The following is a 27557-nucleotide window of genomic DNA, read 5'->3' as shown; positions in this document are numbered from 1 at the left end:
TTATAAAATAATATATTTTTTTTTTTTTTTGTGCTTTGTGGTGAAATGTAGCCTGAAACAGTTTTTTAGTTTACTTTCAATTTATATATACCACAGTAGCTGCTGAGATACTGATTCGGCAATGTAGGAATGACTCAGAATCAGCCAGACAGTGAGCAAGACAACTTCCCTTTTTGAGCATATCATTTGCGTCCGTACAAACGCCAGTATTCTGGGCCCCTGATCAAGCCTTTGAATGTTGTTTGTTCTCTGCAAAGCCACACACAAACATGTCAAACATTATTACGCACATTTCCTTTTGTCTAGTTTCAGCTTTAAACTCTATTGTAGTGCCATCTGTTTATCTGATCATGTTAGCATGGTAATAAAATTCAGCATATGTGCTCTCAGATCATGTTTTTTGTGGTAAATCTCTATGGTAGGCTGAACAGATATTATCTGCTGCATTCCTGTTCTTGAAAGCATTGGACTGAGGCTATGTGAGCATCACAAACCGTAGATTTGGGGTATTAACCAACCATTCTTCTGAATCACTTTTAGGTGACTTCTTAAGTAGATAGCATATATTTAACCCAACTGCATATTTCTTCTAAAACTCTCTGTGGTTTTTAGGGGCGATGTTCTGGCATGCTGGGATTACAATCTCTGTCACTCAATGCCTGCTTTGAATGAGGTCATTAAGGCATGACTTTTCTGCTTTGACTCTCTCACACATACACATTGCAAATTTTCCTTATGCATTTGGTCAAACGTAAAGGGGAAAATCAACAGGAGGGCAGAAGTCACATCACAACAGCTCCTAATTTCTGTATAACTTCATTAGTCATGCTAATCGAACATACAAACACTATTCATTATTTGCTAGTGGTGCTTTCTCTGAAAAAAAGAGGGGAACTAAATGGTATTTTGCTCAAATAATCATTCCCATGCTTATTTCTGCCCCTTAGCAGCTGTTGACTTTTGCAGGAAAACTTGAAAACATTTCATGACTAACAAGTAAATAGACTTTGAGTTCCAGAAAGAATGCCTTCCAGGTGTTCAGCTCAAAGTTAAGTGAGTAAATGTATTATCAAAAATAGCTTTATATATTTTACTATCAAATGAGTGGTTAGTATGATTTTGAGAGTGCAGGTAGCAGATACAAACAGTATCTCACTATTTTATCCCTGGTTTCTCTAATGTTCTCAGTGAAGATACTCTTTATGGCATCTTTATCTATCAGATAGACTAACACACACACACACACACAGATTGTTTGAAGGCACCAGACTGGCTGACTTATCTTAAGTCATTAGTAAGGTTAATCTTCCCAAGGCCCCCATAATTGCTCAAGCTATTAGCCTAAACACACACACACACACAATTGAAAACATCATAAATATAGAATGGAAAGCAGACATCCTTTAACTTGATAAACAAAAGGTTTTACATACAGTACATACAGCTGTTGTTTATTTGGGCTATTTGGAGCTTAAAGTACCAAGTAATTAGCTTGAATACAATACTTTTAAGTCCTTTTATTTTAGTTTACATTTTGTGCCATATGGAGAATGGAATAATATTAATTAGTAAAAAAAAAAAAAAAAGGATATATTTATAACTAATATATTTATTTGTCATTGGATACCTTAGTGACAACTATGAAATCCCACAAATCCCAAGACATGCATTTTTGTTACAGGTTGCATGCAACAAATTACATTCATCTTTAAAGCTGCTGTGTGTCATTTTTTACAGTGTTTTTAAAACCCCAAGCTTTCATTAAAGTATTGGTGGCAATGTCACCCACCATCATCCCCAATTTCATGTTAAGCAAAGCACCTCCAGCAGGCCTCCTCTAGACAAAAACACAGCTTTTACCCTCTTTCTCACCCCTTCTGCTTCAGAGACTGTAAAACACTCATTCATTGTGTCACGTCCGCACGGCACGTTTATCTGCTCCAGCATCAGTGCCACAGAGGTTCACAAAGAGTCAAAGTGTACTGACTTACACTCATTTACCACGTTCATCATGGCTAGTGTGTGAGTTTCTGATAATCGTAAGCTCCTGGAGAAGCAGAATCTTAGATCTGTCTAAAATGGCAAGGTTTTATGTTGCTGAACTTGAGTAAACCATTAAACAGCAAATACTCTCATACACACTTAGCAGATGGACATGCATGTTCCGACCTGAATCCGTCACTCTAAAGAGCAGACGAGCCGAGTGATTTGACAATGCAGTGGAGAACCTGTGGTGTATCAGTCATTCGATCAGGCATCTCTGTGTTAGTTTAGCATTGAGCCATCTATTCTATCCACGTTTCTTTGACTTTTCATTTCAACATGTTATATGTACATGATATATACTAGGGCTGCTGGATTTTGACACAATTTCACGATTCAATTCGGATTCACAAGCTTGCGATCCGATTCGATTTCCGATTTGAGGCGATATTGATTTTTTTGGATATTTATCAGGTACAGTACATCCCAAATTTTCTCAAGGAAAAAAAGTATCTCAACTAATGCTGTAAAATAAACATGAGAGTCAGTTGGTACTACATTAATATTATATTGAAGGTTAAAATTAACTGATTTGTATACAAGCGCTTGAATTACACTCAATTAAGTTTTTATGATAATAAAGTTAAGTAACAAAGTTTAAAAAAAAAAGTAACAAAGCACAATCATTTCGTAAAAATGAGAATCGATTTAAATGAGAGATCAATATTTTTTTACCCAGCCCTTGTATATACTCCCGTCTTTGGGAGTTGTCTCGACAACATCAATGTGTATAGGGTAATAATGGAAAATACAGTTTTGTGGCTGGCAGATTATTTATGGTCAATACATTTTCATCCTCTATTGACAGGTGTGGCAAAACGATATTTTTGGACCCTTAGTATGTGTTTTGATGTATGTCCATCTGTGTGTCTTTACCCTCCTCCTGACATTCATTTTCATACCTCTATTCCCTGTAGACATCTAGTCATTTTTCAGAAGCTCCCAGTCTTACAGCTTTCAGCTGGACTCATAAAATCTCATTCCAAACTACCCTGTATGAGGTGGAGTGTTTCATCACGCCTTTCTCTTTACGTTTAAGCTTCAACCTCTTCTGTTGCAACCAAATACATTTGTTAAAGTAATCACCCACAACACTCAGAACTCACACTGCTCAGAACACCCTAGTAACTCCTTAGCAACCACCCAGAATACATTATGCAGCCATAACCTGGCAACCTGGGTAACCTTTTTTTTTTTTTTTTGCTGTTGGTCTCAGATTGTCGACACTATTTGAATGCTGTAATTTAAGACTCTCTTTAGCAATCAGCTACTCTCTCTTCACTGTTCAACAGTTCCGTTCGGTTCCTTATCCTTGTGTTTTTTTTTTTCTGGGTCAAATGAGCTCTTTTAGTTCAGAGAGTCATTTCAGGAGGTATTAAATTACTCCAGCTGGAACTTTTTGGTGTCCCGTTCGCTGCATTGACCCTACCTAAACTGTAGCGATTGTTTCATCTCTATATGCACCCCTTGTGTGACCTCTTACTTAAAACAACAAACACCGGGAGCTGAACGCGCACACACACACACACACACACACACACACACACACAGATATAAACACAGAGCCTAAGAGAATGGTTTATGTTGCTTTTGGCAGGGTCATGTGCTCTGTATCATCTCATTTCCTGTTTAGAAAGCAAGTATGTACCGAGTGTGTCTGTGTAAAAGAGAAAAGTGGAGGCCGCTTTACAAGGCTTGCAGAGTTGTTTTGAATAGAAGCTACAAAAATGAGTCGCAAACTACCAAGACAACAGATCTTCAGACAACAGCTGTTTCATATCAAAGGTAGTGCTGTCAATTGATAAAAAAAACAACTAATTAATCACACATTTTTTCTTAAATTAATCGTGATTAATCAGTTAATCCCAACTAACATTAATGTTTTAAATATACTTTTATATTGCAATAATTTCACAATCAATCTTCAAATTAATGTAGAAATAACATAAAGACAGTATATTTTTAATATTTGTTTAATGGCATCTTTTTTTAATGACTGAAGGCCAATATCACTCATAACAATACTACTGATGTCGGAAATTGTTATTTTTTTCCCTAATATTTAACCATTGACTATAGCCATTCAACATTACAGTATAATTGTGAGCTATCAATTAAAAAAATTACTTCTCATTTAAGTGAACTTAAAACAATCTTCACATAAACCCATTATAATAAATGTCATATTTCCCTTTGCCCTTCAGCAAGTAGGAAATGTACAGAAATTGAATAAACTTGATCAAACACTAAATTCTAAATTAAATATAGATGAATCCTTAAAGCTACAAAAGTTATTGATTTCCTCTTTTTTTTTCTACAGCAGCTGGGTTATTAGCTTATTTGGCTGCTATTAATTTAAGAGCTGCCGCTGCTGAATGTGACGCGGATCTGACACGCATGATCGTATAATTTCACTTGCGCTTTAATATGAAATGATAAAGGCTACAGCGAGTGCCGTCGTATTTGTGCGTGCAATTGACGACCACACGCTACGAGCACAGTATAACGGGAGACAGGACAGAAAAATTTGTTTTTACTGACATATGGCCTGACAACATCTCATCTGACCACAGTTCACTGTTGTTCAACTGAAGCTCCTCGTCACCTGTAGCTTTTTCACGCCCGTGCCTGGCGCTGAGCCGAAGTGCTTGTCAAGAAAAAAGAGACAGAAGCAGCAGTTGTGAGTGGGGTGGCCAACCCTAGCTCTGTCCCTGTGTTAACGCACTAATTTTGACAGCACTAATCAAAAGATTTTGGAAAATTGGATTTTAAACACTAATTGTTTAAAGTGAAATGTGCAGAAATCCATCTAAAATAATCCAATAAATCCCTATCTGTCTCTTGTCTTGCTACAGGCCCAGCGTAGAGATTCCTACATGTGGGAGCGATATGGCAAATACAACCTGAGCGACCCATTCCTGGCCCTGCAGAGAGACAGTGAGGTCCTCCTGAGCTCCGGCCAGACCAGGGGGGACGGAGGAAGTTCCTCCCAGAGACGAGAGGGGGTCTGTGGGGCCACGGCTCGCTCGGATCCTTTGACGGTGCTGAAGCTGGTGGTCGGACACTGCAGAAGGATGCAGGAGAAGATGCTGAAACAGCTAGCAGCTGCTGAGAACAGACACAGGAGGGTGAGTTTATGCTGCATAACAGCTGAAAGCCACTGACATCGATACTGATGTGAGCATATCATTTAAATTGGATTTACCAGGTCAAGGAGAGATTGGATTGGTTTATAGACTAATCTTTATCTCATTCTGTCGCCCCTCTGTGGTGGTTTCAGGTCATTGCTGATCTGGAGGAGGAGAAGAGGAAGCATGCTGAGGATACTGCAGAAGGAGATGATGTCACTTACATTCTGGAGAAGGAGAGAGAGCGCCTCCTGCAGCAGGTACAAAGAACTGAAAATATTAATAGTGATCTTAATTTGAGGTACAGTACATGGCAACGGGCTACAATTTTTATTGTCTTAATCAAAATGAGTCTTTGCTCTGTTATTTTAACAAAGCAAAGACTCATTTTGATTAAGATAAAAAATTGTAGCCTGTTCCAGATTTTTTTTTATTTTACAAAATTATGCAACTATGCAGGTATCATCCTAAATATGTACATTTTTGCATACAACAAAAGTGATATACAGTTGATCCCACAGAAAATGTCACTGATTAAAAGAGCTTATTGTTAAAGTGTGTTTTATTTGACATTTAAATATTTAATAAAACATGCTCTTTAACGTAAACATAACATTAACATAAAATATCAAGGAAAAATATAAAACATTTTCTAAAATCCTTCTGACAACTAGCAGCAATATAATTTAGGAATATGTAAAATTAGCAGTCTCAACCTGCATAAAAGTGAAAAGTGACACTTTTGTGCAGAATTTTCACTTTATGAGCTTTGACAGATGCCAATATGAAAGGTTTATAACTGTTAAATATATTTAAACCAAAACAGGTATTTTACATTGTAATACTATTACACATTGTTACTATTTTACTCTATTGTTGAACAAATAAATGCATCCTTGGTGAGCATAAAATACTTAAAAACATCTCCAAACTTCCAAACCATTTTTTTTTAGAAAAATTTTTATCTAACAAAATTTCTTTCTGCAAATATATGAATCTATCAGTGTATTTCCTACTAATTTGTGTATGTTTTATACATGTGTTTAGTTGGAGTTTGAGAAGACAAAGACGTCCCGAATGGAGAGGGAGAACAAACGACTGCACGATCGGTTAGAAGACCAGCGAGTCCAGCATAAACAGCTCATGACGGCGCTGAGTCGGGAATGCAAACGCTCCGGCACGCGTGCACACGAGGAGTCCCAGCGTGCCAGCGAACTCAGCCATCGCCTCGAGCGTGAACGAGCGGCCAATCAGGCTCTGAGAGTGGACATCGAGGAGGAAAAGAAGCGGGCTATGCAAATGGAGGCGAGGCGAGAGGAGCTGCTGGCCGAGTTTGACACTGAAAGGGAGCAGCTTGGGCTGAGATTACGAAAGGAGGAAGCACGTTGTAGAGCACTACAGGAAGAACTAGAGAAACTGAGGAGCGAGATGAACAATGCAGAGGAGAACTCAAACAAGACCCAAATGAACGGACACCATGTTCCTGCGGAGGAAGATGGGAATGTTGAGAAGCAAGGCATGTTAACCAATGGGAGCTCTCAGACCAATCCACAAGCTCACAGCCCTACAAACAGCAATCAATCACCTGACATGCCCAGTATACAAGCGGCGTACCAGGCTGGCATCAACCAGCGCTTCCATGCAGCCCGTCACAAGTTCCAAGGCACCTTTGATCAAGATTCTCAGACCGTCTCTTCCCCTCCAAATTCTCCATGTGATCTCTCACCCTGTGCAGCCTATGTGGTTTCACTAGACAGCATTTCTTCTAAACAAGCAGCCCGCAGCACAGTCACACACGCCCTGAATCGCCTCAGCACTCCGCAAAGTCCCAGCAAACCAACTTCCCCCAACAGTTCCCCTTTCGGCACAGATTACCGCACATTGGCCCACTCTGGGATGCTGTCTCCCACTATCTGGTCTCCAACTATTTCCAGAGTCGACAGAGGGAACCCACCTCCCATCCCACCAAAGAAACCAGGCCTCGCCGACACACCGCCTTCACCGGCCACACTCCGAGCTGCTCGATTGGCTCAAACGGCGGCCAGTTGCGGACACAGCAGCAACTCAGAGAACAGCAAAGAACCAGACCTGGTGTTGTCATCTAGCGGCTAGCAAGCACAAATAATGAACTTGATCGTGTCAAACACTGTTGATTTTTTGTGAGGGACATTTCAGTTTTTAAAATCATTTTAGACGATTTGAAATATATTTTCTAAGTAATTTTGCAGTGTTACCATATCTCAGTCAGATGCATGTTGATTGTGTGCATGAATACATTATGCATTCTGTATTTTACCATGAGCAAAACTCATTTTTCACGTTTATCACTGACAATAACCAGCTTCTATAAATAGTTTTATATATTGTTATTCAGACAAATATTTATATAAAAACTACCGTTCAAAAGTTTGGGGTCTACCGTTTCTTTCTTTTTTTAATAAATTAATATTTTCAAATAGATTTCAGTTATTTTAAATTGTAAAAATATGTTACAATATTGCTGTTTTACTGTATTGTTGATAATATAATAAATGCAGCCATGGTGAGCATAAAAGAATCAAAAACATAAAAAAAATCGTACCAGCCCCAAAATTTTTAACAACAGTGCACGATTGTGTATCTGAACATTTTACCGTCATCTAGTTTTTACACTGAATTATATATTTAACAGATTGCATGTGCAAACAATCCTTTGCTTTCTCACATAGCAGTTTGTTTTGTATATCTAAAGGTATTGGATATTTAGCCTAATATTTACATCTCGCTCAGAATCATGTTACAAATGTTTGTATCACATTATAATGTTCTGTTTTGTTTATCTTTTAAATTTGTATTCTTTTTGTGATCTGATATGAATGTTATTTTTATAACCAGTATAATTTTTACATTTTGTTACACTTGTAGACATGGGCTGGAGCAAAAGATTTTAGATTTGAATATTTGTACTGCCTAAATCCAGCCAGCAGAGGGCACATTATCACCCATCCTCAGTCATTCATAGGCTACATTAGGAAAGGAATACTAGTACACTAGCTTACTGCACAGTATACTCTATATACTGCCTTCTGTATTTTAAAAATAGTATGTGAAATAAAGTTATTTTGAGATTTAATCCATTTTTGTGTATAAATGTGGTAGTCTTCTTGTGATAGTTTGCTCAAATAATGATGTAAAAAAAAATTGCAGATTCCGATTTATTTGTCACACTAAAAATTGCATTATTGCATTGCAGTATTAATTTTAACATTAAACTGACCAATCAGAATCAAGTCTTCCAGAGAGCTGTCTAATAATGAATGTTATTATAAAGTTTTATCCTTTAATGAACCGATAACATTAAACACACACTACAAGCTCAAAACCACAGAAATTAGTCAATGTATGATTCTGAATTTGATGTTACAATGAAAGCACAACAGACCCTTAGATCTTAAAGGGATAGTTCACCCAAAAATGAAAATTCTGTCCGCGCCATCCGCACCAGAAACGTAGCAAGGAGATCTGTAAATTAATCCATGTGACATCAGGGGTTCAACTGTAATTTTACGAAGCTACAAGGATAGTTTTTGTGTGCAAAAGAGAAAAAAAAAAACGACTTTATTCAACAATTCGTCTCCTCCGCATCACCCTGTTGCACCATTTTGTAGAGTATCAGCTGGACGTAGTATGCTGTTCTGTGTCAGCTGCGTCACACGGACACGCTGTTTTAATTCAGATCAAATCACAACAACGTAGGCGTCACGCCGGATCTGTTTTCTACATTGTTGTGATTTGATCTGAACGAAAACAAGTGTGTATATATAAAAATATATATACAAAATGATGTCACTAGGGTTGTGACGGTGAGGAAATTTTCCCACCGGTTGAAATCTGATCTGTGATGCGACTGTCATTCGGCTCGCTGCATTGAGCAGCCGCGTTCAGTTTTTAATTGTAGTGTTTGTTCTTTTACTGAACTAAATTATTTTTATTACTATAAAAAATCAAAACGACGGTGGGGGTCGGTGCCGCGGTGGGCAAGTGACATAACCGGTGTTGCGGCTTAACACCAGTATCACCGTCAGCACCATCTATCGCGGCAAGCCTAGATGTCACATGGATTAATTTACAGATCTCCTTGCTACGTTTCTGGACTTGGGAACATTTCAGTTGTATTGCTGTCTATGCAGGGTCAGACAGCTCTCAGATTCCATCAAAAGTATCTTCATTTGTGTTCCGAAGATGAACGAAGGTCTTACGGGTTTGAAACGACATGAGGGTGAGTAATTAATGACAGAATTTTTGGGTGAACTAACCCTTTAAAGCATCTGCTGTCTCAAACTCGGGGGCAAAACGTGAAAAATGTGTGTGCATCACAAGCATCCATGTGAGACTAACAGGAGCGGGGATCACAGTTTAACCAGCCAGGAGCCTCTCCCTAAATCCCCTCTTTATGTGTGTGTATATGTGTGTGAGTGTGTGTGGCCTGGGAAACAGAGAGGCAAACACGCATGAAGTATGTGCCACTCTGCCCCCCGGTCACAATGGTCTTACCAGGTTCCAATCAAGCGCAAACTCACAGCTTATACAGTCTAGAGCTGGACTTAACTTGAAAAATCCCATTTGAATCTATTAAAAAAATTATAATATAAATTAAATTAAAATAATATAAATTAAATATAACATTAAAAAAAATTATTACATTTTTGTAATTATTATTATTATTTTTTAATTGTAAAATAGAAAAGGCCTGTCATTATTTACATGTACTGAAAAATCACAGCAAAGTCTGATACAACAAGTGTGAATAAATAATTAGGGCTGTCAGTTTAACGCATTAACTTAATTAATTAGTTATGAAAAAATAACGCGATTAAAATATGTTAACTCAGTTAATGCACTGGCCCCGCACCCAGACCTGTACGTCATCTTACAGTCCATACATTTTGAAACATACATTATGTTCCTAAAATTCAAGATATTGGGGCAAAAAATGTCCCTATATGAGTTTTTGTCACAATTTATATCATATGATAAGCAATACCACATGAGCAGCGAGAGCAATATTAGTATATTGATATTGCTATAATATAATAAATATAATATATTTATTAACTTTTTCATATAATTATATAGTCATCAACTTTAATCCATTTTATTACTTATATATAATAATTATGTATTTAAATTTTTTGTGAAATACTAATTTAATGTCCCCTAAAATATCAGTGCTGCTATTTCTGCTGACTACACTGGTTTATCTGTAGATGTCCTGTGTGTCAGTGGATGGTCACCCCTTCTGGTGGATGCTGCTAATTAACATTCCTGTTTGGGACAGTAGGTCGAGGTTGCGAGGCCGACAGGGACGCATGCCTGGCCTGGTGAAATCTGTCTCCCACACACTGCTATAATCACCAGCTCCTCTAGATCAGGGGAGGGGAGGGCACTGACCTCTCAGTACAGAAAGGACACGTCACTAATTATTGGTGCACATCCTGAGTCCCAATGGGTTAAGTATTCTAGTCACACACTGTTTAGAGACAACAAAAGGTGATGCTCTCCACTGTATGAGCCCCAGTGGTGGTTAGATTTGGCATTTAATCGTGTTTAGTAGCGGTTGCTAAGGCAAGCATCACTATTACTATAGGTCACACTTAATGATAGTGTTAGTGATTTCAACAAATTTGTAAACCTACGTATTTGAAATATTATCGCTATTATGGCACAGAATATGTATATAGAGAGAGAGAGAGAGAGAGAGAGTGAGAGAGAGAGTGAGAGAGAGAGAGAGAGTTAACACATTAGTATAGGGACCAATTCTCACTATTAACTAGTTGCTTACAAATACTTACAAAGCACATATTCTACCTCCCTAATCCTACCCAATACCTAAACTTAACAACTACCTTACTATTAATAAACAGCATATTAGGAGTTTATTGAGGCAAAAGTCGTAGTTAAGGGTTTGTTATTAGTGAGAATTTGACCTTAAAATAAAGTGTAACATACACTGTAAAAAATAATACAAAGTATACTTTAGATGCCTGGGATAATGGAGATTCAGTGCATACGTCAAACCAAGGAGGACATAGCAAGCCCTGGGAACACCTTCAAGGCTTGTAACAACTTTCTCCCCCTTGATAATAATTCCAATGTCCTTTGGACTGTCAATCGAAGTTCCCTTCTTGGTCACAATTACTGCCATCACAAGCTGTTCAATTCCTTTCTGGTCCTCATTGTCCTGTAACATTAAACAGCAGTGACACTCAAAACCTATGAAATATTGATCAACCGAGAAGATCTGAAACTCAACTATCTGGAAAAAATGTCAACAGGTGAGCAACAAACTGTATAAGCCACTCCCAAGGTGTTTTTGCCTCCACAATATTTTGTTCCTGGCTACTTTCATCATTTGGCTTGATCGCATGGGCTAAAAAACAGATGAAGTAAATTTTTTGTAAATTTTATCAATTAAACAGTGCTTGAATCTATCAACAGAGGTTGTTGAATAAAAACCTACCGACACTGTATTATCCTCTGTATTTACATTTGAAACTGAAGTTGATACTATAATTGAAATTGAACATATATAAATAAACAACTTATTTAATATTTTCTGTGAAAGTCCATGAAATTAACTGAAGGCAACAAAACATAACCTCACTGAACTGTTGTCACACATAAATGCATGTCAGCTTTTTTTTGTTTGAGAACCTAAATATCATCACGTTTAATATTTAATTTACAGTAGAAGGGGAAGTACTACCTGCTGATCATGAAGAAAAATACAAGAATAAACAATTCCTCTCACCCTTACATAACACAACAAGTAGCCAAATGGCTTGCATGCTTCATTTTAAACTGTACTTTCAGTAGTTCCATCTCAGTTTTCAGTCTTTCTCCGAGTGCTCCTCCTTTGGCACGAAACAGTTGTCAACAGCTTGGAAGTGTGAAGATCCAGTGAGGACCAATTTAGGTTCCAGCTGCACAGTGGTTATTCTGTGAAATTCTGCATTCACCTGAAATACGGAATGAGAGTCAAATTAATTTCACGTTTTGAGAGGGTGTTTTCAGATACATTATGTTCCTTTTTGTCTGAGCATTGTTAACTCACTTGAGAAGGTTGAAACAGGGTTGTCCATCATTCCTTTATGTCTTGCACACATGGACATTGATCATAATGATTTTGTGTCGTCGACGTGCAAATGTTTTGTTCATCTTGCTCATCTCCTTTATCATCTTTTCATTGTTCTTCTTCTTAAATTCTCTTCTGCATGTCTGCAAAAATAATGTTGATAGAAATGTGGAATGTTAATAACACTGTATACCAAAATATCTAACATTTATAGCGATTTTTTTTTTTTTCCTGAAACACCAAATAAACCAAGTTCAGGGCTTCCGTACAATCGCGATCGTGCAGAATGACCGTTTACTCTACTTGCTAGCTCCAGCATGTAACAATGAGGAATGATTGGATTCGAGGGATTTTATTTAAATAAAATACATACAAGCTTTCATTGTTGCTCGTGTGCCCGTGTTTACTGTAACGTTAGATTAGCGCGTAACGTCCTGGCAGATCGCCAGGGCCTCACAAATGTAACATATAAAAAAATTTGATGCTCGATTTCTAACCTTACGATGTTGTGCAACAAAATGCACTTGTTTATGGATTATTATTCGTAATATGCCAACGTGATGGATTGAAAAGAAGTGCATTGGAGTGATGGAAACGACGTGCACGCTGTTCAACGGCAGCGCTGACGTTAAACAGTTTTAAAACGAACCCCTTCAGCCATTCATCTGTGTAAAACGTGATTTTCCACTTTATGAGCAACACCCTAGTTCAAACGTACCAATACGTGATGTGGATATTAGGCCACAAAAGGTCACTTAAGATATTAATCTACAAAAATATTGGCAAACAGTTAATGTTACATGAACGAATTAGCATATTTATTTTTCAAGAGCACCAGCTAACTTATCACCAATCCATCTTAAATAGCAGACCTTAACTAATATTTTTGATGCTTTTTTTAAAGATCGAGCATTGTTAACTCACTTGAGAAGGTTGAAACAGGGCTGTCCATCATTCCTTTATGTCTTGCACACATGGACATTGATCATAATGATTTTGTGTCGTCGATGTGCAAATGTTTTGTTCATCTTGCCCATCTCCTTTATCATCTTTTCATTGTTCTTCTGCTTAAATTCTCTTCTGCATGTCTGCAAAAACAATGTTAATAGAAATGTGGAATGTTAATAACACTGTATACCAAAATATCTAACATTTATAGCGATTTTTTTTTTTCCTGAAACACCAAATAAACCAAGTTCAGGGCTTCCGTACAATTGCGATCGTGCAGAATGACCGTTTACTCGAATTGCTAGCTCCAGCATGTAACAATGAGGAATGATTGGATTCGAGGGATTTTATTTAAATAAAATACATACAAGCTTTCATTGTTGCTCGTGTGCCCGTGTTTACTGTAACGTTAGATTAGCGCGTGACGTCCTGGCAGATCGCCAGGTCAGGTCCTCACATATGTAACGTATAAAAAAATTCGATGCTCGATTTCTAACCTTACGATGTTGTGCAACAAAATGCACTTGTTTATGGATTATTATTCGTAATATGCCAACGTGATGGATTGAAAAGAAGTGCATTGGAGTGATGGAAACGACGTGCACGCTGTTCAACGGCAGCGCTGACGTTAAACAGTTTTAAAACGAACCCCTTCAGCCATTCATCTGTGTAAAACGTGATTTTCCACTTTATGAGCAACACCCTAGTTCAAACGTACCAATACGTGATGTGGATATTAGGCCACAAAAGGTCACTTAAGATAGTAACGTTAATCTACAAAAATATTGGCAAACAGTTCATTAGCATCTTTATTTTTCAAGAGCACTATCACCAATCTATTTTAAATAGCAGACCTTAACTAATATTTTTTTTTTGATTGACGCCTATATTACATAAAGTAGACAATTTGAACAACAGTTTTTTTTTTCATATATAAATTAAATAATATTCCTTACCTTTGTGAAATTAACTGAAAAAGAGTGGCTATCGGCTTTGCCTCCAGGTTGTCAGCGGGAAACTCCAGCGCATGCGTGCCTCGTGCTCACGAGCTGATTTAAACCGCGCGTTGTAACAGGAAATGCTTGTAAATTGAAAACAGCTCATTTCCATCATGTTGGATTCATTCAATATTCTCTCTATTTGGAATTATTCAAAAATAATAGCTAAATCCTTAACAACATAATTGAGTAGGTTTTATTCCAGTCGTTTTTAATTAATTTTAATTAAGAAAATATTGAAGAAAAAAAAAATTTAATTTTGTTAAATAAAGTTTGCACATTAAATTTAATGAAATCTACAAACCTACAGAATGACTTTTTACAGTGTATATATATACAGACAGACAGATAGACAGGCAGACAGACAGATAGATAGATAGATAGATATGGATAGACTATTTGTTCAAGTACTTTTTGCTTCCATTTTAGCCTTGTATATATCATTGTTTTATCATTTAAAACATATCCAACTATCAATGTTTTGCTTTAAAATTGTACTTGTGCTATCTGTCTTTAAAATAAATTGTATATATGTATGTGTGTGTGGTTGTACATACACATTATGTAGTTGTTGTTTTTTTGGTGTGTTTGGCGTAGTGCTATGTTAAAATCATTATTAAGTATGTAAGGCTGCTATTCATCGACTATAGCTCAGCTTTCAATACTATAGTCCCCATCAAGCTAGCTTCTAAACTCTTGGACCTCAGTCTGAATTCTTCACTCTGCAACTGGATTCTAGATTTCCTCACTGGTAGACCTCAAGTGGTGAAAGTAGGCCAGTTCACCTCCAACTCCATCACCCTGAACGTAGGAGCTCCACAGGTCTGTGTCCTGAGTCCTCTGCTCTACTCTCTCTACACACATGACTGCGTGTCTTCCCACAGCTCCACATCTATCATCAAATTTGCTGATGATACTGTGGTTCTGGGCCTCATTTCCAACAACAATGAGGCCGCATACTTGGATGAGGTAGAGCAACTCACATCATGGTGCCAGGACAATTGTCTCTCTATGAATGTGAGTAAAACTAAAGAGCTGATTGTGGACTTCAGGAAGAGACCGCAGCGGCCCTATATATATATATATTTAGTATATATGTGTCTATTTCCAAGACTTCAAATACATATTTATATTCTTTCAATATGAGTAAGTAAATAAAATGGCATGCAAACAAAGTGGATTCTGCGCCAACTTATCTCCTAATGCGCACATGTCCTCCTTTAATGATCTTTGGCAGGAAGCTAAAGGACAGAGTGTGAGTCAAAGTGACCAGAAACATTCTTGCTGGAGCTCTTTGTTGTTTACTTTGTATTACTGTGTGTAAAGCAGTCCCCCCGCCGTCCAATACCAGTGGGCTATTTTATGAGCAAGCTGGGGTGATTATGTACATTGACAATGGCACGTCCCAAAATATATGAGCAATGGCTACTATCTTTGTTCAGAAGGTATTCATTGAGTTATACATAGACTAGCATACGCCAGTCCGGCATGTTGATACCTAAACAAACACTGGACGTCTGGCCTGATATTACATTATAATGAAGCATGTTCTTGTGCTATCTGTCTTTAAAATAAATTAAACCTGGTTTGATATTTGTTATGAACGCAAAACTATTCATACTTTTTAAATATGTAAGTGTCTAAATACTTTCGGACAGTTAAGGTTAGCCTGTCGGAGGCATAAGTCACTGCATACCATGGTACAGCACGATTACCTCACTAAAATAGACATTAAATTATATATATTTTGACATATTTTTACTACAATAAACATGGTATTACCATCGTGGTAGCGTCCAAAAACGATGGTCTACTTCTTTGTAAGTGGTCAGAGTAACGCGTCTGTTGTGTTGAGAAGCACGGCTGTGACAGCATCGCGCGCGTCGCTCATTTCTCCTCGTGCTGATTTCAGCCAATGAGCGCGCAGACTCTCCCACCAATCAGAGACCTGCCTCTGGATCTGATTCTGCGGGACAGATACTGTACCTCACTCACTGGACTATTAACGACCACGTTCAGATTCGACTTAAAGGAACTCAATTTGGATACGAATGAATACTCGGTATTTTATATGGATGTTTCTGTTTTCATTCTGAGTAATTTGATCGATTCTATCGTGGAAAGATACACTATTTGAATCATGAAGAATAAAGTATCTCAAGAGCTGTTATGAACCTGTGACTTTTTCTTCTTTTTTTTTCTGGAATTGGAAGCATTTGCAAACTGACCGTGTAAATCATGCGAGAGTTTGCTGGAGTTCAGTCACGCCGTCAACCGAGCGGCTCCGCTCCCAGGATTTACCTGCCCTTCATCTTACTGCTGCTCATGTTCACTCCCAGTGTGGACTCGTCTTGGTGGTAAAGTGTTTCTAAGTGTTTTATTGGCACAAGAGCCACTCATTTTCTTTTGGAAATCGAAGTTAGGTGCATAGCTACAGACCTAAATTAAACTAACAGAACTGTTCCCAATAACAAGTACGCTCATTGAATTTGTGTCACAATATGGGACAAATCATAACAATAAATAATTAATTTCGAATCAAATAAAAACACAAAAAAAGGGATTTCAGTGTAATATCTCGTTTGATTCAGGAATGGTTTCAAATTGTGTTGGAAATTCCCAGATTAGTGTAGGGAAGCTGAAAAATGAACTGCACATCAGAGAAATTCTTATGACTGTAAGAATTTAACTAGAAAAGCAACGTTTTTTGGGACGAAACCATTGTTAAAAAGTGTGTTTAAATTTGAATTTAGTTTATAAAGTAGGCCTACATCATATTTAATACATTCACTTTTGTACAAGGGTGGGAAACACATATTTTTCCTTAATGCAGTAGCACGGCTGAATTCAGTAAACTAATTCCAACTTTTGTCCATCATTAGATATGACTCAGGTCCCCTTTAATTATGTGAATATCTATGTCTTTTTCATGATCCATGATTAAAAAATAATAATCACACATTTGATCATCTAGAAAAGTAGAGTACAAAATAAAAAAAGCATTTCAGATTACAGTAGAGAAATAATGGATTTAAAGTTTGAAAAAAAGTCTATGTCAAAATAATACTATTTTTATTTTTCATTGAATATAAATATACATTTGAGTCTAAATTGACTTTAACATTATGGAAAAGGTAGGCCTATATAATGTGTGCTTGTGGTGCAGCATATATATATATAAATCTCTATATAAATATACATTTTTAGACCAATTTGGTCCAGAGCATGATAACAAACGGAAGAGCAGTTAGTAATGTACAGTTAAGTGATCTATGTATGACACAAATTAAAAGTACTAAAATAGCAAATAAATAGTAATAAATAGCAAAAAGCTAAGTATAATCACACCAATATTATTGGAAAAAAAACAGATAAAAATGATACAATCAGAAAGAAAAAAAAATAGCTCTAGATGGAAGGTGATGGCAGAAATGCATATAGTACTGTGTTTAATCATTTCTCAGGGCAGTTGTTAGTAAAGACAGAGGAGTCTGATGTCTTGAAGTGACATTGATCAACACATTCCAGACTGTACTATGACAGGTCTTGGCTGGATCAGCAGACCTACTTGTGTGCTGAACGCACCAGATAAACACACTTGCTAGGGTGATAGAGATTTGAAGTGACTTAGTTTTGAAGTTATTGCTTTTCATCTCCATTTCTTCACTGTATAACACCAGACATGATGACACAATGGCAGATTTCGCCTTTAAAAACGTCTCTAATTGCAGCATTCATAAGTTCCCCATCACGTCTCAGAGGTAGCAATATCAACATAGTCAGCGCACTGCCTAGTGCCCCACAGCTGAGTAAACAACATAATCTCAGTACATGCTATTTTTTGATACTTTCAATTAAAACGAATGCTGGGTTTTTTTCACGATAGACAATAATACCGTATTTCATGAATGGGAAAAGAAGGGTTATCGTTTGTATCATCTATGTTGAAATAACTATACGTATGGCCCCTTTTGCCCTCCATAAGGCAGCGGGGATTCGACAGCGTGAGTCCGCAAGACAGCCGTGGCGACGTGCCCAAAACCGTGTGAGCCAGTGGTGATAAATATCTCTTAGTTCCTACGGTAATTTATACAGTTATGGGGATTGTTGTCATCGTTGCAATCAATTCACGCGTAGCGGTTTTCTGGCTCACGTGCAGCGGCCTTTCCCAGTCCCAGCCGCATACAGCTGATAAGTGTTCTGGAACAGAGAGGGAGAGCGAGATTGTGTTTCTGTGTGTCAAGGATCAACAGGGCAACCGTGCAAAGCCGGCAACAGCAGGCCCTCCCATGGATGCTATAGCGAGAGGAATAAGTCTTTCGCTGGGCTGTATGTTTGCACTAGTATGTCAGTGTGTGTGTGTATGTGTGTGTGTGTGTGTGTGTGTGTGAGAGAGAGAGAGAGAGCGATAGAGACAGCCATAAGAGGAGTGGAAATTGTCCAGTAGGTTTGTACGGAGTGCTGTCGCACAAAGCCAGACACAACTGACTGGATAATGAGATCCGGGAAGGAGACAAGGGCGTGTGAGCACAGCGTAAACCTCGCCGAGGGTGTCTGTGTGGGGCGCTTGAACAGACACCACCAGGTATTTGTCAGGCTGTTTAACAAGAAACCTGCAACATAATGACAAATATTAATGCAAGATTGTCAATTGTTGCTGCACTCTTGTAGAGATTTGTCAACAGAGAACCATGGGATATGGGACAAATTGGGGTGTATCTAAATTATGGAGAAAGAAGTAGCTCTTAAAAGGATAGTTTGTCTCAAAATGAAAATTATGTCATCGCTTACTCCCTTTCATAGTGTTCTAAGCCTGTATGACTTTTTATTCATTTCTGGAACACAAAAACAACATTGGACCCCATTGACTTTCATTGCATGGAGAAAAAAAACACTTTTTTAAAAATATCTTTTGGAAAATAAATTTTTCAAAATATCTTTTGTGTTCTACAGGAGAAAGTAAGTCACACAGGTTTTGAACGACCCGAGTTTGTGATGACAGAATTTTCCAATGCAACATCATGGAAATTCGCAACTATTTTATGTTTCATATATTTGTACAAACTGTTCATTCACGTTTTTGCTCCACTGACAGTTTCATGAAATGAGGTTGGGGTGGACCTTGGTCTAAAAATCGTACACTTGTGCATGAATCACATCATACAAATTCATATGAAATGGCCGTCTTGTAAAATTTTTATGTTTTCTCATGAGATTGGGTTGGAAGTTTCATTTTTGGGTGAACTGTATTTAAGACTCTGTGAACAGAAAATTTAAAGTTTCTGCAGACACAGTAAAGTAGGATATGGGTATCATTATTGCAAAATATCCTAAATAAAGGGACATGAAATATTGATTTAAGTTGAAATTATTTTATTATGTGTGAAGAAACAGACTGAGACATGAAACTAGCACAGCTATAGGAAATCAATTGGCTGGGAACATGGGAACATTATTCAATTTTTAGTGGTCGCTATGCAAAAATATTTATACCACAGAATGATTGACACGTCTGAATCAAGCATTCCTGAAAAATTGTATTAAAGTGTGGCTGACATGAACTTTGAAGGTTCAGTCTCTAAAAGAGATGGACCCAGAAGAGCAGGCTGACTATAAAGTGGGTTTCTCATGTTCAGCATGATTGATTTGATAATTATGCATTAAATTGATTTATAATCACAAGACATTGGGCAACTACTGCAATAGTAATGTATACTTATACATTACATTTATTCATTTAGCAGATGTTAGGTCAACTAATGTGTCTCTGTTTGTTTCTGCAGGTACATTGGTGCGTTAGGTGCACGGGTCATATGTGACAACATTCCAGGGCTGGTGAACAAGCAGAGGCAGCTCTGCCAAAGACACCCAGATCTCATGCAATCCATCGGAGAAGGAGCCAAAGAGTGGATCCGAGAATGCCAGCACCAGTTCCGACACCATCGCTGGAACTGCAGCACGCTGGAGCGAGACCATACTGTGTTTGGCCGCGTCATGTTGCGCAGTCAGTGTTTGTGTTACACTTTATTGCTAACAATGGCTGAGATCAAAATCATACAGTAATAAGACATGACGTGCATAAATTATGCAACCTTGTATCATGTATAAAAGCATCATATTCCATAAAATATCAAGCTGTGTGCAAATGCGAGTCTTACCAAAGCTAGTAGAACCACCCCAAAATCAAAAGAAAGACACGAGAAAGCATATTTTGCACAAGGAAAAAGCCAATTTAAGGACAGCATTGTAACAACATTTTCAAAACAAAAGTATATTTAAATATTTATAAACATTTTATAAATAATATAAAATGTTATATTATTAAATTATTATATAAATATATAATATTATAAAAAAATTATATGAAATATATTATTTAAATTGCTAAATATTTTTACACTACTACTGGAATGGTAATTTTGGTTGTTTATGCAATGTTTTAAATATAAAAATATTGTATTGAAGTTATTTTTAAACGGGAATCCAATGTGAACTTACTACAATTGAGAACAATGGAAAAGACGAAAAACAAAAACACATCAAAACAATCAAACAAACAAAATCTTAAAAGTAAAAAAAAAAAAAATATGAGAATTCTGACCAAAAATGTCCTAAAATAGCCTTTTTTTCTTTGGGTAAACATAGACAAGTTTTCATAAGGTTATGCTTTAGTCAATCAGCTTGAGGTGTTGGCATATAACTGTACAGTAAATGGTGCAACATTACAGCTTTACTTGCTACAAGAACAAAAGCTGTGTAAAGCATGCAGTCAAGACAACAATCCCATCAATATGTCTGTTGGATAGATGTCGGGAAAAAGGGCTTTAAAATCTCCACTTCCCAAGAATGGAAGTCTGACAGTCTGACAGAGAGTGGATATTCTCCAAATACAAGTGGCTAGTCGGGAGGGGGTTCTCTGCAGGCTGATGTATAAACAGTAATAGGAGATGTAAATATTTGTGCAGATGACTCTGGCAGACAGACAAAGCTGCTCTTTTTGACATATCACCCTCTGTTCTGGCTCAGTGCGTGAGCTGGAGGAGGAAAATGAGCAAAATAGGGGTCATTTTGCGCTACTTTGGTGAAAAAATACACCTCAAGGCTATGAGTGCAATCGACCAAAGAAACTAAAGGTGAAGGCGTGTCAGTCTGAATCAGTTGAATGTCTAAAAGCTCTAGGGTGGCCTCCCGCACTTAGGCCAGCCAAGGGGCTTAAATCTAGGGATGATGTTAGAGAGTTGATATAACAAAAGCACAGTGGATTTAACACCATAGTAAGAGCCTTACGCCTCATCAACTTTCTTGGCTCTATTAAACTACTGAAAAGCGAAGTTTTTAAAGTTAAAACACTTTCTGACAACTGTAAGTAAGCCACACTTTTTGAAGGTTACAGTAGAACTGTACTGCATTTTTAACATGCCATTATGAAAAATCTCTCACTTTTCTTTCATCAGGTAGCCGTGAAGCAGCATTCGTTTATGCGATCTCCTCTGCCGGGGTGGTTTATGCCATCACCAGAGCATGCAGTCAAGGAGAGCTGAAGATCTGTCGCTGCGACACCAACAGGAGAGGCCGGACGAGCGATGAAGAAGGCGACTTTGACTGGGGTGGCTGTAGCGACAACATCAACTACGGCATCAAGTTTGCCAAAGCTTTTGTGGACGCCAGAGAGAGGATGGTCAAAGATGCCAGAGCACTGATGAATCTGCACAACAACCGCTGTGGAAGAATGGTAAGGGTCAAGATTATCACATTTGATTGATTATCATTGCAAAATACTCCCTAACAGGTAAGCAGGTTATGATCCTGAAGGGGTTTATATAACATGTCCTAACATTACAAAAGCTAATTATAAAAATTCGAGCTTGTCTTTTAATCTGGGTCATTGAGTGGTTCATAGGTCATGGGTTGAGTTCTGTTTTCTTTAGGCAGTAAAGCGTTTTATGAAGACTGAATGCAAGTGTCATGGAGTCAGTGGGTCATGTGCTCTCAGGACATGCTGGCTGGCTATGTCTGATTTCCGGCGAACAGGGGACTACTTGAGAAAGAAGTACAATACTGCTGTGGAGGTCACCATGAACCAGGATGGTTCAGGCTTCATGGTTGCTGACCGAGATTACAAGAGAACGACCAAAAATGATCTAGTATACACTGAGAACTCTCCAGACTATTGTCTAATGGACCGTTTGGCAGGTAAGCAACAAAGAGCATGCTAAATGATTTTATACCATGATAGTTGGGATATCAAAAAATTGGGCAAAATTCTGCCAAAGAGTCATATTTCACCCCAAAGTCCCAAGACAAAAATAAGAATTTGTATTTTGCATTTTAAAGAATAGAAAACTTATGTAAGTACTATTTAGATTTTGCATTGTTAAATTTAATGAAAATTAAACACATTTCTCAAATAATTTATTACTACAACGTAGGGTTGGGCGGTATATCGAGTTTGTACGATATATCGATATTTTCTTTACAAGATTTGATATGAGGCAATACCGTTTATATCGATATACAGTAGTTTGATACGAGCGCATCTGAAAATATAGCTGAGGACACAGACTGAGCTGCTACGGAGAAAGTGCATAATCCAAATTGTTCTAAACATGTGACAAGCTTCATATTAAGGCCTTTAAAAACTGGTAAGATATAGTTTATAGTTTCGTTTCGCATATTAGTTTAAGTGGCTCGGCCAGAAAGGCTGCATGTGCCGCTTACAGAGACCTTACAAGTAAGTCTATTTTTATGATAGCACTGACTGTAAAGTGACAATCAAAATAGTCTTACACAACTCTGTGCTTTTGTTTTCATTTATTTTCATTTTTAGTTTAGTGAAATTAACTTTAAAAGCCTTATTTTTGTTTTTAGATTGAAATGTTACAATGTTAGAATGAAATGTGATTTTAACCCTTTTTTGCACATAGTATAAAGGCTTACATGGTTACATTCACTTTATTTGTTTTCATAGCCTTTAATATTTATTGTTTTGTTGGACAACATTGGGCGGTAAGTGAAATATATATATATATATATATATATATATTAAATACAGATTTTTAAAATCCAAATACAAAAATGAAAATACCAAGATATATACCGTATAGCGCAAATCGGCCAAAAAATACAGAGATATGAATTTTTGCTCATATCGCCCAGCCCTAGTGACCGTTTGTGGACTGCAGTCTTCAAGTCATTCCACAGATTTTCAGTGGATAACAAAGAGTGAAAAATTGAAGGGGGTCTGAATACTTTCCGTACCCACTGTATATACCATATATCGCAAATCGGCAAAAAAAATTCCGAGATATTTTGCCCATATCGCCCAGCCCTACTACAACGCAGTGTAATGCAATGCAATGCAAAAAAAGATGCATTAAATTCTAAAGAATTTATACATCGTAGTATTTGCCAATTTAGATAAAAATAATTGCCTTCAAGTATATTTTTTTGTAATACAGTAATAATTAAAATTATTACAATTATTAGAGTAATGAGAACCACCAGAATATTGATATGACACATAGATAATTAAATATCAGAGATAAAGCACTCAGACACATTACAGTTATGACAACTACGCTAGAGAAATGTGCTTAATCATCATGAAAAAAACTTTTATAATAGTAAGTAAAATGTGCTTCATTTTATAAGCTTTTTAAATGTTCATGTTTATTAAAAATAAATAACATTTATATTTGTATTTTATTATAATTTATTTGTTTCTTTTTTGGTTTTGAGGTGAACAACTATATGACCCAGACTTGAAAATACCCAGTTGCCCCATGGAAAAACTATAGTTACCATGTAATATTTTTCTAAAGAAAAAAGATCTTGATTGAATAAGTGAATGGCCTATAGACTCACAATGGAATCATTTTACTAAATGGAAAATAATGACCCTGATGTATTGCATTTCTGCATCTATATATCAGGTTCTCTGGGTACAGCAGGACGGGTGTGTAACAAGTCTTCCAGAGGCATGGACGGCTGCGAGGTCATGTGCTGCGGCCGTGGGTACGACACCACGCGTGTAAATCGTGTGAGCAAATGCGAGTGCAAGTTCAAGTGGTGCTGCGCTGTGGAGTGCAGGGACTGTGAGGAAACAGTGGACGTCCACACCTGTAAACCACATAAGAAACCCGACTGGCTCGATTTGACCTGACTGCCATGACCATGACCAATCAGCAGCTACTGGTGCTTTTCTGTTCTCAGGTTTTTGAAGTGGGCCAACGCATTGTGGAATGTGTAGTTTCTGACTATAACACTCTGATCTCCACTTGCAGAACCCTGAACTTTACCCGCCTTCAATGATGCAAGCGCAGAGATCACAGGCCAGTCTGGAGCACTGGTAGACGGTTGGTGTCATGGGAAATCATACAATGGGCATTGTCTGGTGTTTAATAGAATGAACTGTGATCAGGACACAATCCTTTCACTATTTTCAAACTGTAAACACCTTTTACTGATAATATCTGTGCCTATATACATCAAATTATGTTTTTGGACAGCTTTGATAAATGCATTGATGGAGTTTTAGGGAAAGAACAATATACAGCATCAGTTCAAGATTCCCAAAGAACATAGCAACAAATCGCATTTCACGACAAGAACAATTCCACTTCATGGTCCAAAATAATACTTTGAAGGGTGCTGTAAAAATGTTCAACAGTGATAACTGTGCTTCCCATTTACTTCATGCACCATCATTTTGATACACAACTTATGCATGAAAGAATTTGATCAATGATCAATTTATTTGGCGCTTTCGCACCGGAGGAACCTTTTCATAGTTCCTAGAACTATTGGCGGAAGTACCCGGTTTTTGGTGTGTTCACACCACAGGAACTAGAACGTATTTTGTTCTAGAAACTCTGTTTTTGGGGAACTAAATTAGCTCCTACTTCAGAGTAGAGACTAAAACAGTTCTATAGGAACTACCAGTGTACGCTGGAAAACGGTCCAAGGGAGAAATTGATTCTCTAGGAACCACCATGCTGGCTAGTTTCTAGAACAAAGTTCCTAGAACTATGCGGCGCGAAAGTGCCTATTGTGACATCCCATTGTCATTGCATATCAGAGAAATATATCTTTCATGTTATCTTTTTAATATCTAAGCACTTAAACATCCCTTTGAATATGAGCACTTTTTTTTGGTTTGGTAGAGTTTGGTTCTAAAAACTTTAGATCAGTATCTCAATATTTTCCCTGATGGATTTTTCAGTGAAATGTGATGTTTATTGAAATAAAGAGTCCAAACCATCAGATACCATGACCACAGACTGTTTGCACAGAATTAGATGAATTTCGCACACAACATACAAAATTGTATACTAAAATCTGATAGGTTCTGTGCAGTTTCTGAGAATAAAAAAGGCATAAATTTGCTACAACAAGCTTGTTGAATTAACCGGTTTTCAATGCTTGTTGCATCAAATCTCTGAAATACTTTGCGTTTGGGTTGAGATAGTTAGTAGCAACTATAAACCAGATCTTCAAGAAATAGCCATTCAAAACAAAAAAAAAAATGGAACTAAATGGCCTCTCTGAATGTTTTACTGCTTGCTTCATATATGTCTATATATATATATGTTCATATATGTCCTCATGTAAAACCCACTCTAAATGTCAAATCATTGCTAAAATAAGACAGCAGCTTACTGAGATTGAGCAGCAAAAATAGTCAGGTAAGCATGACTGGCATTCTTCGCCATTCATTTTGCTGCACTGAATGAAGCTCCTTGGTTTGACAACATGGTTGTTTCTAAATTTGCTGTTAAGATGGATGAGTGAACGAAGCGCTTGGGTTGTCACGATGGTCAGTAATGCATGTCCAAAATGGTGGCACCATTAATCAAAAGCAACCTGAAACTTTGTCAGGTAAAGACTGTGGAAGTTCATTTTGTCATTGTACAAATTGCAATTGACGAAAGAGGCCCAAAAGGAAAGTCGTTGCTATACAAACAATATCCAAACAGCACATATATATATATATATATATATATATGAACTTCCAAAGAATTTTCTAAATCATTAGTTTGTACTGTATATTATTGATTATTAGAACTGAAGAAAAAAAAATCAGCCATAATCAAAATTCAGATGATCATTCTCACTATTTGATTTCAGCCATGTATTATGTTGCAGTTCCTGAAAAAACTTGTTTAGATTTATTAATTCGCCAAACCCAATGTTTACTCCTTTTTGGCACTCGATGAGTGTTAATTTTGGCCCCTGCACACAAGCGATTCTGATCTCGAGCCATTCTAATTTGTGTCACGTTGTAAGACAGAGCTGCTTGAAGCTGTTTGACCGGATTTGCTTTCACCTCTGTAATTCTTATATCAAGACTGAAGTCTCAAAGGGCGCCAATAGCTCTCTATTGTTGCTTCATTTTCAGCAACTCATCCAAAGATACATTTTTCCAATTGTGGAATGTCAGAAATTTCCCACAGCTAGTCTGATTATGTTTTTCATTGTTCAACAGTTCCACCTCACACCTTGTCTTTGCCAGAAAAACTTGGGTTGAGAAAGACTTGTGGAAAACATGTCAGAGTATGTTTACTTTTGAACATTGTAAAATTACCCCCTTGGCAGCGCGTAACCACTATGTGGTTAGTGTTGAAATTTATGTATGTTCCTAAACAGAATCGGCTAACATTTTAATTAGAGCACTAATCCGTACAAGGACGTATTGATAGAGTCAAGGCGCTGAAAGCTAACATAGCATTCAAAACTTTTCTTCTTTGGCGAAGACTTTGTGTATATCCGTCGAGTCACGTGATCATGTCCTCAGAGCCTAATATGTGTGTGGTCTTTACAGCTGCATTCATTTTCAGTCAATTGTCCAAGATACCGATCTTGTTATGCTGAAAATAAACCAGCTGTTTCAAAGCTAGATAAATGAAAAAAACGTGAACTAGATTTTAAAATGTTAATATTGAGGTTAAAAATTTGCTTAAAAATTCAATGAAGCAATATAGGTAAAAAAAATAGGGTAGCGAATGAGTTTTTCAAACCCTATAACCTTAAATGTTACACTTTAACACATAACTGTTTGTGCTGCGGACCTGAATATTATGTTATAGGACACCCCAGCTGAATAGGGTAAAAATAATTAACCAGTAGATATCACCATATTCCCCAGTTGATTGATTACATTAAGTTGCTATGTTTAAATATGCAAATTATGTGTTATCTAATTAAATATGCAATAATTTGCATACATTTTTAGAACAAATCCCTCTGTAAGAACCTTAAGAATATAGATAGGAATAAAACTGTAAAGTCTGGTGTATGTAAGTGCTGCTGAAGTGGAGATTTTTGGCT

The 27557-nt window shown here is 37.2% G+C and overlaps 2 protein-coding genes across 4 annotated transcripts in view; both read left to right on the top strand.

The window, feature by feature from the left end:
• Window positions 1–7510, top strand: part of LOC107666171 (CTTNBP2 N-terminal-like protein) — a 17967-nt gene extending 10457 nt beyond the window's left edge. For both annotated transcript variants that reach the window (XM_016457352.1, XM_016457353.1), the window contains 3 exons: window positions 4899–5171; window positions 5324–5431; window positions 6219–7510. In XM_016457352.1, coding sequence (XP_016312838.1) covers window positions 4899–5171; window positions 5324–5431; window positions 6219–7283 — 1446 coding nt within the window. In that variant the 3' untranslated portion in view covers window positions 7284–7510. The remainder of the gene's footprint in view (window positions 1–4898; window positions 5172–5323; window positions 5432–6218) is intronic.
• Window positions 7511–16258: 8748 nt separating this feature from the next.
• LOC107666178 (protein Wnt-2b-A-like) lies at window positions 16259–25764 on the top strand. Of its 2 annotated transcripts, XM_016457364.1 has the most exons (6): window positions 16259–16588; window positions 20015–20235; window positions 21686–21963; window positions 22160–22424; window positions 24164–24425; window positions 24515–25764. In XM_016457364.1, the coding sequence occupies exons 1-5, from the start codon at window positions 16470–16472 to the stop codon at window positions 24391–24393; spliced, it is 1113 nt and encodes a 370-aa protein (XP_016312850.1). In that variant the 5' UTR covers window positions 16259–16469; the 3' UTR covers window positions 24394–24425; window positions 24515–25764. The 2 variants fall into 2 exon arrangements, with proteins under 2 accessions (XP_016312850.1, XP_016312849.1); XM_016457363.1 differs by having other exon boundaries at window positions 24164–25764.
• Window positions 25765–27557: the final 1793 nt, after the last annotated feature.

This window comes from Sinocyclocheilus anshuiensis, unplaced genomic scaffold (assembly GCF_001515605.1).
Source record: "Sinocyclocheilus anshuiensis isolate Anshui unplaced genomic scaffold, SAMN03320099.WGS_v1.1 scaffold447, whole genome shotgun sequence".
NCBI lineage: Eukaryota > Metazoa > Chordata > Actinopteri > Cypriniformes > Cyprinidae > Sinocyclocheilus > Sinocyclocheilus anshuiensis.
The sequence above is the reverse complement of the archived record's forward strand: the minus strand, read 5'-3'. Positions and strand labels throughout refer to the sequence as shown.

Coding starts and splice junctions, on each gene's coding strand:
- LOC107666178 (XM_016457364.1), top strand. CDS start 16,470: ATGCGAGAGTTTGCTGGAGTTCAGTCACGCCGTCAACCGAGCGGCTCC. Junction 16,589..20,014: donor AGTGTGGACTCGTCTTGGTG/GTAAAGTGTTTC, acceptor TTGTTTCTGCAG/GTACATTGGTGCGTTAGGTG. Junction 22,425..24,163: donor TCTAATGGACCGTTTGGCAG/GTAAGCAACAAA, acceptor TCTATATATCAG/GTTCTCTGGGTACAGCAGGA.